A 15,553-nucleotide genomic window follows, 5' to 3' on the forward strand; every position below is an offset into this window, starting at 1 on the left:
AACTGAGCAGTGGTAAAGAGAGGCTTCACCATTTTGCTTCTGCAGTTCTGTGGGTAGGATTCAGCTCAGGTTGACTGCGTCCTTCATGGCCACAAACTGTTGATCACAGGTGCAGTAGACACATAAAAAGCACACATTGCACTGTGCCACAGCTGAGGTGACTGAAAGTGAGGAGGAGATTGTGGGGAAGAGAAGATCTAGCAAGAGGAAAATACGTTTCTAAGAGAGCCCGTTAAGGATCCAATTCCCAGAATGACCACACAGTGGAGGGTTGCTGAACATGGCAGCCTGCTCTCCTGAGCCAAGCCTAGCGTGGAAACCTGCCCAGTGGTCATGTGACAAAAGTCAGCATTCTCACTGTGGGGACGGGGGACTGAACTGTTTCAGAATTAAGTAAGCCCTGCTCCTAAGTGTCTGTGTTTAGCCTCATTAGGTTAGGAGAGCCTCCTGATACACCGGAAGAGCATGCATGGCGTAGCCACTGTGCGTGATGATGCTGGGAGCAGTGGATGCTGGGAGCAGTGGAGACAGGAAGTCAGGTCCTCCGCAAGACATGGCCTGTCAGGAATCTTGGGTAGCCCAGGGCTGGTGCAGGTTTTTTGTTGCCCAATTCAGTTCATTTTTGATGACAGATTTGGCGTTGGTTTTGAAAGATAAGTGATTAGATGTGTGTGTGTGTGTGTGTGTGTGTGTGTGTGTGTGTGTGTAGGTAAAGGATGAAGCCATCGATTCACCCATTACTTAATTCATGAAGTTTTATTAAATTTTCCATCTCCATGTTGTGTTGGGGAAAGGATGTGGTGGGAGCTAGCTTGTCTGTCTCTGAGATCCTTGTTGGCTTCTCTTCCTGACCTTGTGGGCTGGTTCGTCCTCTCTCCGACTGTGGGACACTTCTGTCCCTTTCTAGTAGACTGTGGGAAAATGAAAAACACTGTGTTCCAGAGAAGTTCAACAGACACCCATGGGCACAGCTTGAGTTCGGGTTTCATATCATTAGTAGCAGACTCCAGCCCTGGGGTAAAAGCATAGCCTACTAGTTCAGGAGGAAAACACAGCCTGGATTAGGTATTGAATTCTTATCTTTAAATGAGATCTTTTAAAAACCATTATTGTTCCTCAACGAAATTTGCTTTGTTTTAGTCATTAAGAAAACTTCGTGTGAATGTCCTAGTGTTTAATTAGTAAAAGGATGAAATACTGAATGCTCTTTTGACTACTTCTCTGTAGGTCTGTCTGTGATGTGACATGTAAATGATAACCCCGCCCCCATCTGAAGGTGCTCTTTTTTTTTTTTTTTTTTTTTTAAACAAATTGTGAGTCTCTGACCCGGTTCCTTCTGCTCATGGGTTACCATGCCCTACTGGTTTTTCCCTGCTGTTCCAGCCACTGCCCTGCTCCCTTTCCGCCTCACCTCACTTCACACTCCCGTGGGAGCTGCTCTCCTTGTCTTCAGAGGGGAGGTCCTTTCCACATCCCCTTCAGCCTCCCTCTCAGTCTGGCTCGCCCTCCAACCTTGACTTGATCTCTTCACGACTGTGCCAGAGCCCTGTGCTGGCTCCTTGCCCTCCCGGAATGCAGTTGGTATTTGTGACCAGTTAGGAGAGCCCTGCCTCAGGTGTCGCCCCTCCCCCTTACCCTGAGATCACACGTGTCTGTCAAGAGCCTGGCCTCTCTCCATTGGCTGGGAGCCATTCCACCATGCTGCTCTGCTCTTCTTCCCAAGGCCTGCCTATCCCTCCAGGCCATTTCTGCTCCCCAAAGCCTGCTTCTGTTGTTGGACAAGTCACACCCTCATCTGTGCCCTCGCATCTTGTAGCCCGCCCCCCAGCCTCAGTGGTGTCCTGTACATGGACCCTGACATCTTTATTGCATTAACATCTCACTCTAGTACCTAATACAAGTCAGCTGAGGATGGCGCAATAGAGCTCCGTGCAGGAAACAGAAGAGAATAGTTTAATTTTAGGCGGTCTCAGGAAAATGAACAAGAGCCGTGAAACAATTAGTTTTGTTCGTCAGACTTCCTGTTGTGTATGGACAAGCAGCTTTTGTCCTCAAGTTTGCTGGATAAATGAAAAATGATTTTTGTTCTTTATTAACTTAAGGAGAGGAATGGGTTCTCAAAGGCCTACTAAACTGAGAGACAGCCGAGTTCTGTTTGCTGCTGGGAGTTGGGTTACTCCCTGACCTGCTTGCATTCAGAAAGGAAGGAGGTACACCCTGTAAGCATCCCTGACTGGCTACCTGTTGTACTCAGGGGGACGGCAGTGAGCCATGGTCACAAACTGGATTTTTTCTTAGATATGTAAGATGGGTAGATGTTTCATAACATCCTGCTTATACTCTGTAAGGGTGTGTGTAAGTTGATATTGTTATAGTTACCCTAGAACAAATAATCAGGAGTAAAGGCTTTTTGAAAGACACATATTTAAACAGCAACTCAGCTGGCATGGTTGGAAATACAGGATGAAGAAAGGAAGCAACCCAAACAGTTGTCCTTCAGGATGAACATTTTGAAGAAAATTATGTTTTGCCTATGCTTGGAAGAAAAAACAGGAAAGGAGTCTTGGGGAGAGATAACGTCTTAGTAATGAGAACAGGTGGTCTGACCATGGCCCTTGGCAGTGCCAAGTCATGGGAAGAGGCAACGAGCAGTTCAGAGCAGATGGGATGAGGGCAGGGACGCGTCAAAGATAGTCGTTCTTTGTGTGATTGACTGCTCGGAGACACACTCAATGAGCATAGGTCGTCTGCTCGACCCTTGGGCAACCTCACTGGTCCTCGAACTGTGCATGCCTGCTTTTACTCGGTAAGATGATGCCCTCCGTTGCCCCAGTTATGAAGGGAGGAGTTTCATTGTTTTCCCACTCGAGGTATGCCCGGGAATGCTGATTTCCTGTGTTGTCATGTTGTCAGCTGTTGCTTGGGTTAGCCCGAGCTGGTTGCTAGACCAGTTGTCCTTCTGAGGAGTCCATGTCCGTTGTTGCTGTGTGAACTGCAGCACTCTGCTCCGGAGCCTCTGGTATCCTGATGGTTTCTGCCTTCCTCTCCCTGCTTGCTGGTTCCTCTTTCTGTTTGTACTAGAATTAATCACTAGAGTGTTTGTGTTTACAGGGCGGATGTGTGGACTCGACCAACCAAAGTCTAGTTCTGCTGCTCATGACCCTTGGACAGCAGGACGTTTCCAAAGTCCTGCTGGGACCTCTCTCGCCCTACACGTAAGCTCTTTAAAGTTGACCTCATTGTTCTGTTCCGTTTGATTTTCTGATCGTACAGAATGACGAGATGTGCTGTGTGTAGCCTGTGACCACAGCAGTGCGCCTGCTAGTGCTGGTCTTTAGCAGCCAGCAGTTGTGACTGTCGGCCTGGTGTTTGGTCACACATGGGGTTGGGACTTCCCTTCTTCTATGACAGCTGTTGTCCTCATGTTATCTGAGCTGTGTCCGGTATAGATTGGGCAGGTCTTGTGTCTGTACTTCCTATTTTGTTAATTTTCTGGAGATAAACTTTTATATAGCTTGAAGTTTTTCCAATCCCATCTTTCCGCTAGCATTCTTACTGTGGCAAATGGGTTATTTTTCCATTGGTATGAAATATTAGCTGCCTGGGAGAGATAAATTGATAGGAATGTTAGCAAACCAGTTGGGAAGTTATAGAGGTGAGTTCGAGCAGTTTGGATATTAGCAGAAATTAACTGCTAAGGTATAAAAACTTGCATACTCCAAAAACAGTAGCTAGCCAGAAGAGTCAGCTTACAGAGCGCAAAGTGGAAGAAGGATTTCTAATCAGGAATAAGTGAGCAGGTTTGAAAATAGGCTTTGTGTGCGTGTATGCGTGCGTGCGTGCGTGCGTGCGTGCGTGCGTGCGTGCGTGCGTGTGTGTGTGTGTGTATGTGTGTGTGTATGTGTGTATGTATGTGCACATACGCATGTACTTACGTGCTTACAGACTTAAAGGTAGCTGTGTGACCAGCTAGGGGTGGTAGGTGGTAGATTGGGGAGGTGCAGGTAACCTGAGACTGAACTGTCCTTTTTCGGTTATCATGGTACCGATGCTGTGTATCTGAAAGGTACAGTACTGTGATAACTGAAGAATGGTGGTGCCATCACGTTGGGGTTTTTGAGCTGGCAGTGGGAGTTTTTTAGAATAGAAGATGAAAGAGAATTCAGTGTTAGCAGCAGGGGAAACTGATAAGCAGGACCTGAAGAGCCACACATTATCTCCCGATAATGTGTGTAGAGCGTTTCACAGGACAGGAAACCTAGAGTTGAGTAATCCGACCACTTCAGTAGTCAACTCTGCTCAAAGAGAATGGCACTGGGCATCCAGAGAGGAGGTGGAGGTGAGCACATGGCCCCAGGTGCAGGAGTCCCTCCCGTCAGAGCTGCCTGAAGCAACTGGTGGCGGTGTGTGCATCCTGGGGCTGTTGGCCTCTTAGCTGGTCAGGGCTGTGTCCAGCTTCTGCTCCAGGGCAGCGGAGGCCTCGTGGCTCTCCTGGAGACAGCAAGAGCCACTGTCTCCAGATGTATGTGGTCCAGGGCTTGGGCCTCGGCAGGACATCATGTGAACTGGGAATACGGGTTTTTTTTCTTGATGCTTTTTTAAAAAGTGGTTTTTGGAGAGTGTTTCAGTTTGGCTTTGGGGCCTTGTATAATCTTTTAATGTCTACAGCCTCTCTGGAGATGACTAGGATGTGACTGTTCCCTCCTCAGCATGTCCTTCACCACATAATCCTTTTAGGTTTCCTTTCTTCTTCCAGAAACCTAAAATTACTGCAACTCCTGGGAAAACAGTAGTCTGCTCTGAGTGGAGCGTTAAAAGAGTAGACCAGATAGGAGCATTCTGTGCTTGGAGATTTGGGCCTGAAGCTTAGACACGTGCTCCTTCCTCTGCGGTTTTTTGCAGAGGGCTTTTCCCAGGGTGGGAAAGTGCACCGGAACCCCTCCTGACACATACCCCACCTGCCCCAAGCACTTTCCGATGTAAGCAAGCACAGTCCAAGGAAAGGGAGTTATGTTCAGCCAAGACATGGCTGTGATTGGGACCCTTTTGTCCTTAATCTTGTGGAAGGCTCCAACAACTCAGAAAGATAATGGATGAACCTGGGACCTTACAAGCATAATTGCATCTATCTATTAATGGGACAGGTTCCATGACTCACCATGGGGGTGGGGAGAGTATCACGTGCATTTTCTTGTGCCATTAAAGTCATAAAACCCAGTTTTTAAACCTCACTTTCCTCAAGGAAAGCAGAAGGAAGAGTCTTGGTTTGAAAAAAGCGTGTATATTTGAATATTGTTGACTTCCAGTTGGTGATAGTATTTCTACCCTGTGCCTCAGAAGCTTAATTTTTAGTTTAGGGAGAGATTATACTTTATTTAAAAGTTGAAATAACATATATATATATATATATATATATCAGTATATATATCAGTATGTGTATATATATATATATATATATATATATATATATATATATCAGTATATCATCAGGTGTCTTAGAATGCTCAGAAATCGTGCCGGGGTCAGAGCTAGCAGGCGTCGGCTTTCTGCCTGTGCATAAGGCCTTGGAGTCCAACCCATGTGGACTTGAGCGCTGTCTGTGCCGCAGAGCCACCAGGAGGCTGACGGTGAGCATCTCCCGCCCGCTGTCAATAACATGGACGGCCCTGAAGTCAGCAGCTGTGCAGACAGACTGAAGCGTGGCTGGTCCGGTGCTTGGCAGCATTCCTGGCACCGTATCTGAGGAACTCATCCTGCCTAGACACCCCACATCCCAGTCTGTTCTCTCCATCATGTCACTTTGAATGCCAGGAGGTAGAGTCGGCTGTATATTAGCTACCGAGCTGTCTATCAATCTGAATTGATTGACTTCTAGTCACACTTCTTCACCAACCGTACATTCTTATTTATTCTTCCCCAGAATTGTGGAAGTCGTGTTTGTTTAATAGACACAGTGTTTACTGGGAGCAGAACACTTCTTTGGTTGGTTTTTGGTTTTGTTTGTTTCTGTTTCTAGTACTACAGATCAAACCAGTGAGTGCCGTATGCTGTTTAGCCAGGCGAGTGCTGTGCCACTCAGCTAGATGAGCGAGCCTCAACCCCCAGATAATATTTGGAAAATGGCTTTTTTTTTGAGATTGTAATAGAATTACATCATTTTCCCCTCTCCTTTCTCCAAACTCTCCCATAACCCTTCCTTGCTCTCTTTCAAATTCATGGTCTCTCTTTCATTAATTGCTACATGCATGCATGCATACATATGCCTAAATGCATAAATACAGTCTGCTCAGTCTGTATAATATTCCTTGTATGTATGTTTTCAGGGCTGACCATTGATACTAGATAGCCAATAGATGTGCCCTTCCCTGGGGAAGGCTGTCTCTCCTGTTCTCAGCATTTCCTAGTCGCCTCTCGTTCTTTGTATAGGGTGGAGGCCTCCTGGGCTTTCCCACCCCGTCCACTTCAGCATGTCTATTGTTGTCTTTGTTCAGCTCATGTTTAGGCAGTCATGCTGGTGAGACTCTGACTTTTCTAGAAGCCATAATCTCACAGTAAACTCCATGATCCTTTGGCTCTTAAAATCTTTCCACCCCCTTCCAGAATGTTCCCTGAGCCTTAGGTATGGGAATTGTAGGCATATCTATCAGTTTGGACTGGGCTCCACAACTCTGCATTTTGATTGGTTGTGGTTTTCTGTAGTGGTCTCCCTCTGTTGCAAACAGAAAAATTTCCTTGATGTGTGAGGACCGCACTTGGCTGTGGGTATAAGGACAAATATTCAGAATGTAGTTAGGGCTTACGTTGGCTTAGAAGTGGTGCTTGTAGGTTCTCCAAGATCCAGGACCAGGTGTGGTTTTTCTCTTGTTAAACAGAAAGATGTCTTTTTACATCTTTTTTTGTTGTTGTTGTTGTTTTGTTTTGTTTTGTTTTGTTTTTCGAGACAGGGTTTCTCTATGTAGCTTTGCGCCTTTCCTGGAACTCACTTGGTAGCCCAGGCTGGCCTCGAACTCACAGAGATCCGCCTGCCTCTGCCTCCCAAGTGCTGGGATTAAAGGCGTGCGCCACCACTGCCCTGCCTCTTTTAACTCATATAGTTTTCAACATAACCTGTGTGAGTGAAAAAGTAGGTGCTATTGTGTGCATCAGAGGTGATAAGACATGACACTTGCCAAGGTCACATGGAAAGCAAGTGGGGTTCTGACTGGGATACTGCTTCTCTTACCACTGTTAGCTCATGTAAGAGCTGGGGTCCTGTCCACTGTCACCGGCTTCTCAGTGCTTTGCTGACAGAGAATATCATGCTTCAGCTTTTAGAAGTCCTCATTTCAGCTTCTGCCACATCTTAGACCATGACCCTTTGAACTTGAGTAATGACTTCTTTCCTTTAGCTAGGGGAGTGCCGAAGTACAAAAGCCTCCGTCCTTCAACCTCAGGTGCACCTCAGCTGCTCAGGGCTGCTTGCTCACACGGCCAAGCACACCCATGTGACAGTCTCCTGATTATTGTCTTTGCTGCTTGCAGGGAGCACTTGCTGGGAGCACTTTCAGTGTCCCCTGCCATACATTTGTCAAGTGCAGTGGAAGTTGAAACCTCCTGTGACACTTTATATTTCAACCTTAGGGATTGTTTGCATTATAGTAAAATAAAATGATCCCTGCTTGTGGAGAGTGTTGGCTGAACTCAGCCTGGATCCCTGTGTGCCAGCACTGCAGCCAGCCTGCTTCTCTTTCCGGTTGCCTCTCACCAAGTTTAATAACGTCATGCTTGGAGTAGAGTTTAAATGTTGTTGGCATCAAACACACCACTGATCTCAAAAGCTGCCGTGCACAGACTGCAGGGGAGCAGGGAAGCAGTTTTTCCCATTCTCAGCTCTCATGCCTCAGCCTCCAGGGACAGCTCCTACACCTACCGCGTTGCTAACCTTAGCCTTACCCACATCCAGGTGACAGCCTGCCGGATGGTGGGAGAGGAGGCAGGGTTTTCTGTGTGGGTCACTGCCCCTTCCTCTTGGGCTTCCCAGGGCCACTTGCAGGGACTGTGTCTGAGCTTGTCCTGGTTGTCGGGACTCTGGGGCAGATGATCCTTCCTTGTGGACAGTGGCAGTGGGAGTGACTGACCTTTGGAAATCTACAGAGACGATTATTTCTGCTTCCAGAATTCTCTGAAACCTGCTTGTCAGATAGACTGGAGGTTTTCATAGAAAAGTCTTGTTTGTTTTGAAAGTGAATCACTTTGTTCTGGAAAAAAAATCATTGCAGATCCCGTTGTTAAGTGAGGAATTAAGATCCTTCACTCAAAAGTTGCATAGAACTCCAGTTGCCCCCATAAGAAAAGCTGCCCTTGCTCTTGGATCAGTTTTCCCTTTGGTTTTTTTTTTTTTTTTTTTTTTTTTTTGGTTTTTTTGAGACAAGGTTTCCCTGTGTAGCTTTGCACCTTTCCTGGAACTTGCTTTGGAGACCAGGCTGGCCTCGAACTCACAAAGATCCGCCTGCCTCTGCCTCCCGAGTACTGGGATTAAAGGCGTGCGCCACCACCGCCGGCCCAGTTTCCCCCTTCTTAAGGAAGCAGTTTGTTTGGATTTAACACCATCCCCGGTCACTTTTCAACTTCATTTTTGCTTTTTGCTATCCCAGCTACAGAAGATGGAGGGAGGAGGCTGGAGATGGGCGAAGGCCATTCTGACATATACCTCAGTCCCATCGGTTGCAGCCTTCCCCAGGCAGCCTGAGAGGTTGGCAGAACCACCCTGCACAAAGTCCAAACAGCCTTTGCTTTTCCTAACTGTTCCAAAAGCTAGCTACAAATCCCTCAGGGCTGCACACACATGGCCCACACACTCAGTTCTGCGTCTCTCCCACCCTCCACGACACCAGGCAAGCTGAAGTCCCCAGGAGTTCTGCCAGCTGGAGAGGGCGCCTGGTTTTTTTGAGCACAGTTGAATGATTCAGAGTGAGGTAGCTGGGTGAGGCCCAGAGGGACGCTTGCCTCAGGCCCGTGTTAGTACACCACAGCAGTGAGGAACAAGCCGTCTTCCCCCGGGCGTGCGGATGAGGGGTGAGGGCCTGGTGTTTTCTCTGCTGTTGCCAGCTGGAAGCTTGGCCACAGATGGGGCTTGTTTATCTGAGGGGTTCATGTCTTTGTTTTCTTTTCTCCCTAAGACAGAAGGGATGGATGGAGAAAGGGAAAAGAACACAAGGGAAAAGTTTCCCACGGGCAGTCAAACCGGAAAGCCAGCAGGGGGAGAACTTACTTCCTTGATTATCAATAACCTTGCCGACGTCGTTTCTGACGTTTCTGTTAGCCCCAGCGCCTCCCTTCTCTGGTGCCTCCTTATCAAATGCCTTCAGTAGCAGGGAGGGAGTTTCATGTGTGCAGAAGGCCGTCACTGGTGAAGTGCAGAGATGACTCAGGCAGGGGACCAGCCCAGTGTGGCAATAACTTAAGGAGCCCCTAAGCAGAGAACGCTGAAGCCCACAAGGGAGGGAAGACTCACATGATGGGTGTTACTGCTGAGAAAGGCTTCATGGAAGAACTTAGAAATGGGCTTGTGTTGTGAAGATGAAGTCGTGTGTTCTTAGACGGAGGGACAGCAAAGCAGATCTCCCCTGGGCTCTGGTTCTGCCAGGTAGCTTAGTGGTTGGTTCCTTTCTTGTGACGTGCCAGGCAGCTCAGACAGAGGGTGAGTTCATCAGCTACCCTTTAGTCTCTCAGTATCTTTCCCCTCCTGTGACTGGATCAGAAGCACAGGGGAGGCACATTCACCGCAGCAGACTGTATCCTTAGTTTCATGCGTAATTGACTACGGGTGGGACCCAGGATCAGTACATTTTAAAAACTCATATATATGTATTTATTTAAGCAGCCATATCTAAATATAATTTACATGGCCATACAGTTTACCCATTTACAGTGTACAGTTTAACAATTTTTAGTATACTCATAGAGTTGAATAACCACAGTCTAATTTTAGAACATTTTATCACCCGGAAAGAAACCCTGTGCCCATTTGTGGTCTCTGCCCATTCTTCCCACTCTGCCAGCTCTTTGTCTCAGTAATAGAGGTTGTTTTAGTTTTTCAAGACAGTTTTTCTGTTTAGCCCTAGCTGTCTTATAACCTGATTTGTAGACCAGGCTGGCCTTGAACTTAGATCTGCCTGCCTCTGTCTTCCAAGTGCTGGAATTAAAGGCATGCCAGCAAGCCTTGAAGCAATAGAGTTCTTATTGTGACCATTTCATAGAATACGAGTCATAAAATATATGGTACTTATTGACCAGCTTCTTTCACTTAGCACAGTTTACAAAGCCTGTCCGTGATGTAGCATGTCGCACTTTAGAAAGCTGGGTGATATCCCATTGAATTTGACACATTTACTCTCTCATCAGTGGGTGGACATTTGGGTTGTTCCTTCGCTTTGACTCTTATGAACAGTGCTGTTACAGATGTATGTTTGTGCAGATGTTTTGGTAGGGCTTTCGCTTCTCTCAGGCATGTATCTGAGAGTAAGATGTCATACCTTAACTCCTTGCCTGGGTCTGAGGGGCAGACTGTTTTCCAAGCAGTGGCGCTCTCCGTCGCTGTCAGGGCATGTGAAGTACTCTTTGCCTTCCACCGCACTCGTTACTGGGTGGCTTTCTTAGTGCCGCCATCCAGTTGAGCGTGAAGTGTGATCTTCCAGCACTTTGCCCTTTTCATTCCCTTCCATGTGCTTGCTCTGCTTTCAGGGACTCTACTTGGATCTCTTGCCTGTCTTTTCAATTGTTTTCCTAAGTTATTGTAAGAATTCTTTACATTTTCTCTTACTGCTGTTAAGAAACTGTTCATTATCCAAAAATAATGAAGTTCACCGTATACTTTCAGCCCTTACCGAGGTCTTTGAAGTGCTTGAGTTCGTTTTCTTGTGTGATGGAGGAAGAGGCCCGGTTCCTTCATTCTTTGCTTGTGAATTATCAGTTATTCCCATACCATTTGTGTAATTCTTTCTTGATCAAGCTTACGTGGTTTTATTTCTTGACCCTCAGTTCTGTTCCGCTGATGTGCACATCTAGTATTTTTAAAGTTCCTTGGGCGATCCACGTGCACTTTAGGCTTAGAACTGCATGGTTGGTAGGGAGGTGGGTGGGGTCAGGAAGCGGCGCAGCACAGGTGTCTGCGTGATGCTTCGTGGCCGACGGACAGACAGGGTTCTTCACTTACCGGCGTTTCTTCAGTCTACTGCTAGGGATGCTTGCTAGCCGTAGATTCCGAGTCCCTTTGCTACAGAGTGTAGCAAAGAGGCAAGCATGTGTTTGCATGTGCTGTGAGTCTAGGCTTTTCCGGGAGGATGTGTCCTCTAAGCCTTAGGAATCCATGTGTTTAGTGACTGCTCCAGGTAAGCTATCTGGTCAGACTGGGGTCATACTCAGCTTAGTAGGGCTGTTGTTTGAGGGCCCTGCAGCTGCTTTTTGCAGCCCACCTGCAGAATTGATACTTCAGGTCCCCTCGGCAGGAATGCTGTTCTTGCTTTTACAGGAAATGGTAAAAAGCAGCTTCATGAATCTTTCACAGTGCTCACTGTGAGCTCCTCCCTGGTGCCTTATTTACCATTTGTCTCCTATTAAATATGTGAAAATGCAGTTCTTCTCCTTCTCTGTTGCTCTGTTTAAATTTCCATAACTGTTCTTAAGAACTAGTTACACCAATAGATGGGAATGGTCATGGGGCGGCATTCCCTTTTTCAACCTTTCATTTGACTGTCTGTCCCCAGCACAGTAACAGCGCCTGTACCTCACAGACATTCAGGAAACACTGTTCAGTCCATGGAAGGCAGTTGCTGGAGTTCGGTCTCAGAAATAGTCTTTGTTTATCTTTTTACCCTGTGATGCTGTGATTCATGGAAGTAAATGTTGTATGGACCACTCAAAGTTACCTCCATATTTATGTCTTCTCTCTAACAAGTGTGTGGAACTAAATGGCTGGGTATCTTGCACAAAACTCTCGGCTCTGTTTCCAGCCAGACTTACCTTGCTGGGTTGTGTGTGTCTGTAGGCTGCTCCAGTACTCTTGGGAAACTGACAGGCTATAAATATTACTTAAGCAGTTTTGATTAGACATTTTTAACTTCAGTCTTTTTAGTCTCAAAAATTAAAATCTTGGGTTTTAAGAAGGCAGAGTTTCTTTTAAAATAAATGTTTTCATTATTTTCTTTTAGGATAGAATTTTTGCGGCATTTGAAGAGCTTTTTCCAGGTTATGTTTAAAATTGAAACGAAGCCATGTGGTGAGGAACTCAAGGGTGGGGACAAAGTGCTGATGACCTGCGTTGGTATTGGCTTCTCGAATCTCAGCAAGACCCTCAAGTGATGCTCTTACACCAGCAGCCTCTGTTGTGGATGGATGAAGCAGAAGCTGCGGAGGAGCGAAGGGACCACGTCCAGATGTGTCCATCCAGGACAGGACAGCCTCTTAACATTAAGGACTTTATTAACTAGTTTTCCACTGAAAATACTGATGTGCAAATAAAAGACATTTCTACCATGTGACTTCCAGCTGTTTCTCCAGTGACAGTGACATTCCTTGGAGGCCAAGCTCATGTGAGCTTCCCAACTCATCTGGAGGAGGGGCCCTCAGGAAGTGGTCACGCTGCTGGACCAGTCTTTGGACTGTGGTTTTGTGTGGGGATTAATGTGGCAGTGTGTGTGGCAGCCTCTGTTCACCATGACAGACTATGAGAATGCCAGAGGCTGGGGCATTTGGTTTATCTCTTGTTTTGTGAATGAGTTGCTGCACAGGTACATGCTGTACTTAATCCTGTAAATTGTGTTTGTGACGGACTGGTGGTTGGGATGGGGAGGGCAATTCTGGGGTGTCTTTAGGTGTTTTCTGTATTCCAGGTATGGCATAAATTTTCTTTTTATTCTTCTAATAGTGCTGTAGTGTAAATTATTATTTCCATAAGAAAATTCAAAAGGATGCTTTATTTGTTTGATGTTTATAATGCAAAAACATTAGATCTTCTAGTTTAAAGGTGTGGCAGCCAGAGTCTGCGATGTTACCTACTTGTAAGCTAATGTTCCTGTTCTGTGGATGCTAGCAAGAGTCCTAGCTATCCAAGTCCTGGGTCAGAGACATGGGACTTTGTAGCACAGCAGGCGGCATGAACATTTAAACTGAGGTCTCCTACTGCCAAGTCCTGCTGTGGAAGGGAGGGGCTCAGGTCGCGGTGCATGCAGTCAAATTCGCATCACAGGCGAGGAGCATGGATGCTGAGGAATCTTCCTTCTTTGTAGCAAATCTGTTCTTTATTCCACTGGAAAGACTCTTTGACCCCTCAAGGCTGCTTACTGCAAACAGTTTTGAGACGGGACTTAGGCAGAGACCAATGAGAAGGTGCAGGGATCCCAGGATCCTGGCAGATTCCCCTGCCAATTCTGTGTGTGATGTATACAGGATTCACCAGTGGTGTTCTCCCTATTGGAGCAGGCTTTGGAAGTCAGGGTGGCCTTTGCCTCATTCTTCTTCCTCAGAACCCTTCCCTTTTCATTAAACGAGCAGTGTCGTGTTTTTGCAGTGGCTGAAGATTCAGAGCTGGAGATCTGACCTTGAGGGACACCGGGACTTTCTGGATGAGGCCCTGAGCCCAGAGCTTTCCATGGTTTAGCCGAGTCCTGTTGGTACATAACAGTTTAAAACAGTACTCATTCAGCATCCCAGAGTTGGTAGGTCACAAGTGTGGCAGGTGTGGATAACGTCTCTACATGACATCTCACAAGGTCGCTGTCAAGGTATCAGCCCCTCAGGCTCTCATTTGAAGGCTCTGGGGAAAAAAGGAAGGTGCAGGTTTCAGGGTGTGGGATTGACGTCCATTCCTTTGCAGGCTGCTGCCAACAACGGAAGCCTGTGAACTCTGCCAGCAGTCCCTTTCACTTGACCCCTCCATCTTCAAGCTAGCAAGGCTGTGTCAAAGCCTTGACATTTAAGCGGAATCTGACTTACTCTTGGGACACCAGTTAGAGAAAAACGTTACCTTGGAACAATCTTTGGTGTAGTAGTCCCACCTGGGCAGCCCTCATGTCTTAAGGTCAGACAGTTACGGCACTGTCTGAATTAGTGTGTGTTTGGTCATCTTAGAATTTGGTCTACCACATATTTGAGGCCACCGTTGTTTTAAATCAGACCTGCCCAAACAGAACGAAGTGGCCATGGTGCTTTGCACCTGCCAGGTTTTCTCTAATAGGGGCCTCCTGTTCTTTCATGTGCTTTGGAAATGGTACTGCTTTTCAGTATCAGGGGCAGGTAGAAGCCCGAGCAGATGGTCGCAAGCAGCATAGAGGACGTGTGTCTCTGTCTATAAACACAGGAGTGTCTGAGCTCCAGCCCTCTGCTACAGCTGGTTCTGGAGCTGGAACATCTGGGAGCAGTGGTGAAGAAGGAAGGATGAATTAGTTTCCTCCCCCCATTTGGACGAGGTCTTAGTAAGTAGTCTAGACTTGCAATGCCTCAGCTTTCTGAATACTGTGATCACAAGGCTGCATCCCCACAAATGCAATATTTAAACAACTGTTCTCGATCCTTTTTCAGTTTCTCAAAGGAAACAAAGCCCTTCTGTAGGCTTGAGTCACCTGCCAGCTGCTGTCTGGAGACCATTCGGCTCGTGCAGTCTGCTCTGTTCTTGGCTTTGCTCTTTTTGCCACGGGTTGTTTAGGAAGTGCTTAGTTCTGTGGTAGAGTTCTGTTTGGGCAGATCTGGTGTGGGAATTGGCTTTCTGTCTTGGCCTACCCTGTTTTGGTTTCTATTGCTGTGATAAAACACCGTGACCAAAAGCAGCTTCGGGAGGAAGGGGTTTTGATGTTGGTTGTTTGTTTTGACTTACTCGTCCCAGGACATGCATCCATCATGAACTCGGGGCAGAAATTCAAGCAGGAACCTCGAAGCAGAAACTGAAGGACAGACCATGGCGTGGGAGTGTTGCTAACTGACTTGCTCAGCCTGCTTTCTTTCTTTTTTCTTTTTTTGGTTTTCTGAGACAGGGTTTCTCTGTGTAGCCCTGGCTGTCCTGAAACTCACTCTGTAGCCCAGGCTGGCCTCGAACTCACAGAGATCTGCCTGGCTCTGCCTCCCGAGTGCTGGGATTAGAGGCGTGCGCCGCCACCGCCCGGCTCAGCCTGCTGCTTTCTTATAGGACTCCAAACCACCTGCCCATGGGTGGCCCCACTCACAGTGAACTGGTCCTTTCTACATCAATCATTAGTCTAGAAAATGTCTCACAGGCTGGCCTACAGGTCAATCTAAGAGGTTTTTCTCACTTAGAGTTTCCTTTTCTTACAGGAACCTGGCCTTTGTCAAGTTGACACAAAACTACCCAGCATGCCACTCTTTTCAGATTACAGACCACTCTTAAGTGCAGAAGGTAGGTGGAAAAACTAACGCACTCGGGAAATGGACTCTGAAGTTTTGGTGGTGCATGTGGTAGGAGTGAATTTACCTGGCTGAGAAGGGAGCTGGGTAGGCTGGATAACTGGATTTACTGGGCTTTAATCAAGGATGTGAGAAGATGTGGAGGTGCCTCTACAGTTGG

The 15,553-nt window shown here is 46.9% G+C and overlaps 1 protein-coding gene and 1 long non-coding RNA gene across 2 annotated transcripts in view; one reads left to right on the plus strand and one right to left on the minus strand.

The window, feature by feature from the left end:
- Rcl1 (RNA terminal phosphate cyclase like 1) overlaps nucleotides 1–12,518 on the plus strand; it is a 44,119-nt gene extending 31,601 nt beyond the window's left edge. The window contains exons 8-9 of the mRNA XM_028894512.2: nucleotides 3,112–3,215; nucleotides 12,189–12,518. Of these exons, the coding sequence (XP_028750345.1) occupies nucleotides 3,112–3,215; nucleotides 12,189–12,339 (255 nt within the window). The 3' untranslated portion in view covers nucleotides 12,340–12,518. The remainder of the gene's footprint in view (nucleotides 1–3,111; nucleotides 3,216–12,188) is intronic.
- On the minus strand, nucleotides 738–1,980 carry LOC119087929. Its single transcript, XR_005091477.1, has 2 exons — nucleotides 1,412–1,980; nucleotides 738–911 (listed from the first exon to the last, which is right to left on the minus strand). It is a non-coding gene; the product is annotated as an uncharacterized LOC119087929 (long non-coding RNA).
- Nucleotides 12,519–15,553: the final 3,035 nt, after the last annotated feature.

Source organism: Peromyscus leucopus, chromosome 1, assembly GCF_004664715.2.
Source record: "Peromyscus leucopus breed LL Stock chromosome 1, UCI_PerLeu_2.1, whole genome shotgun sequence".
Classification (NCBI taxonomy): domain Eukaryota; kingdom Metazoa; phylum Chordata; class Mammalia; order Rodentia; family Cricetidae; genus Peromyscus; species Peromyscus leucopus.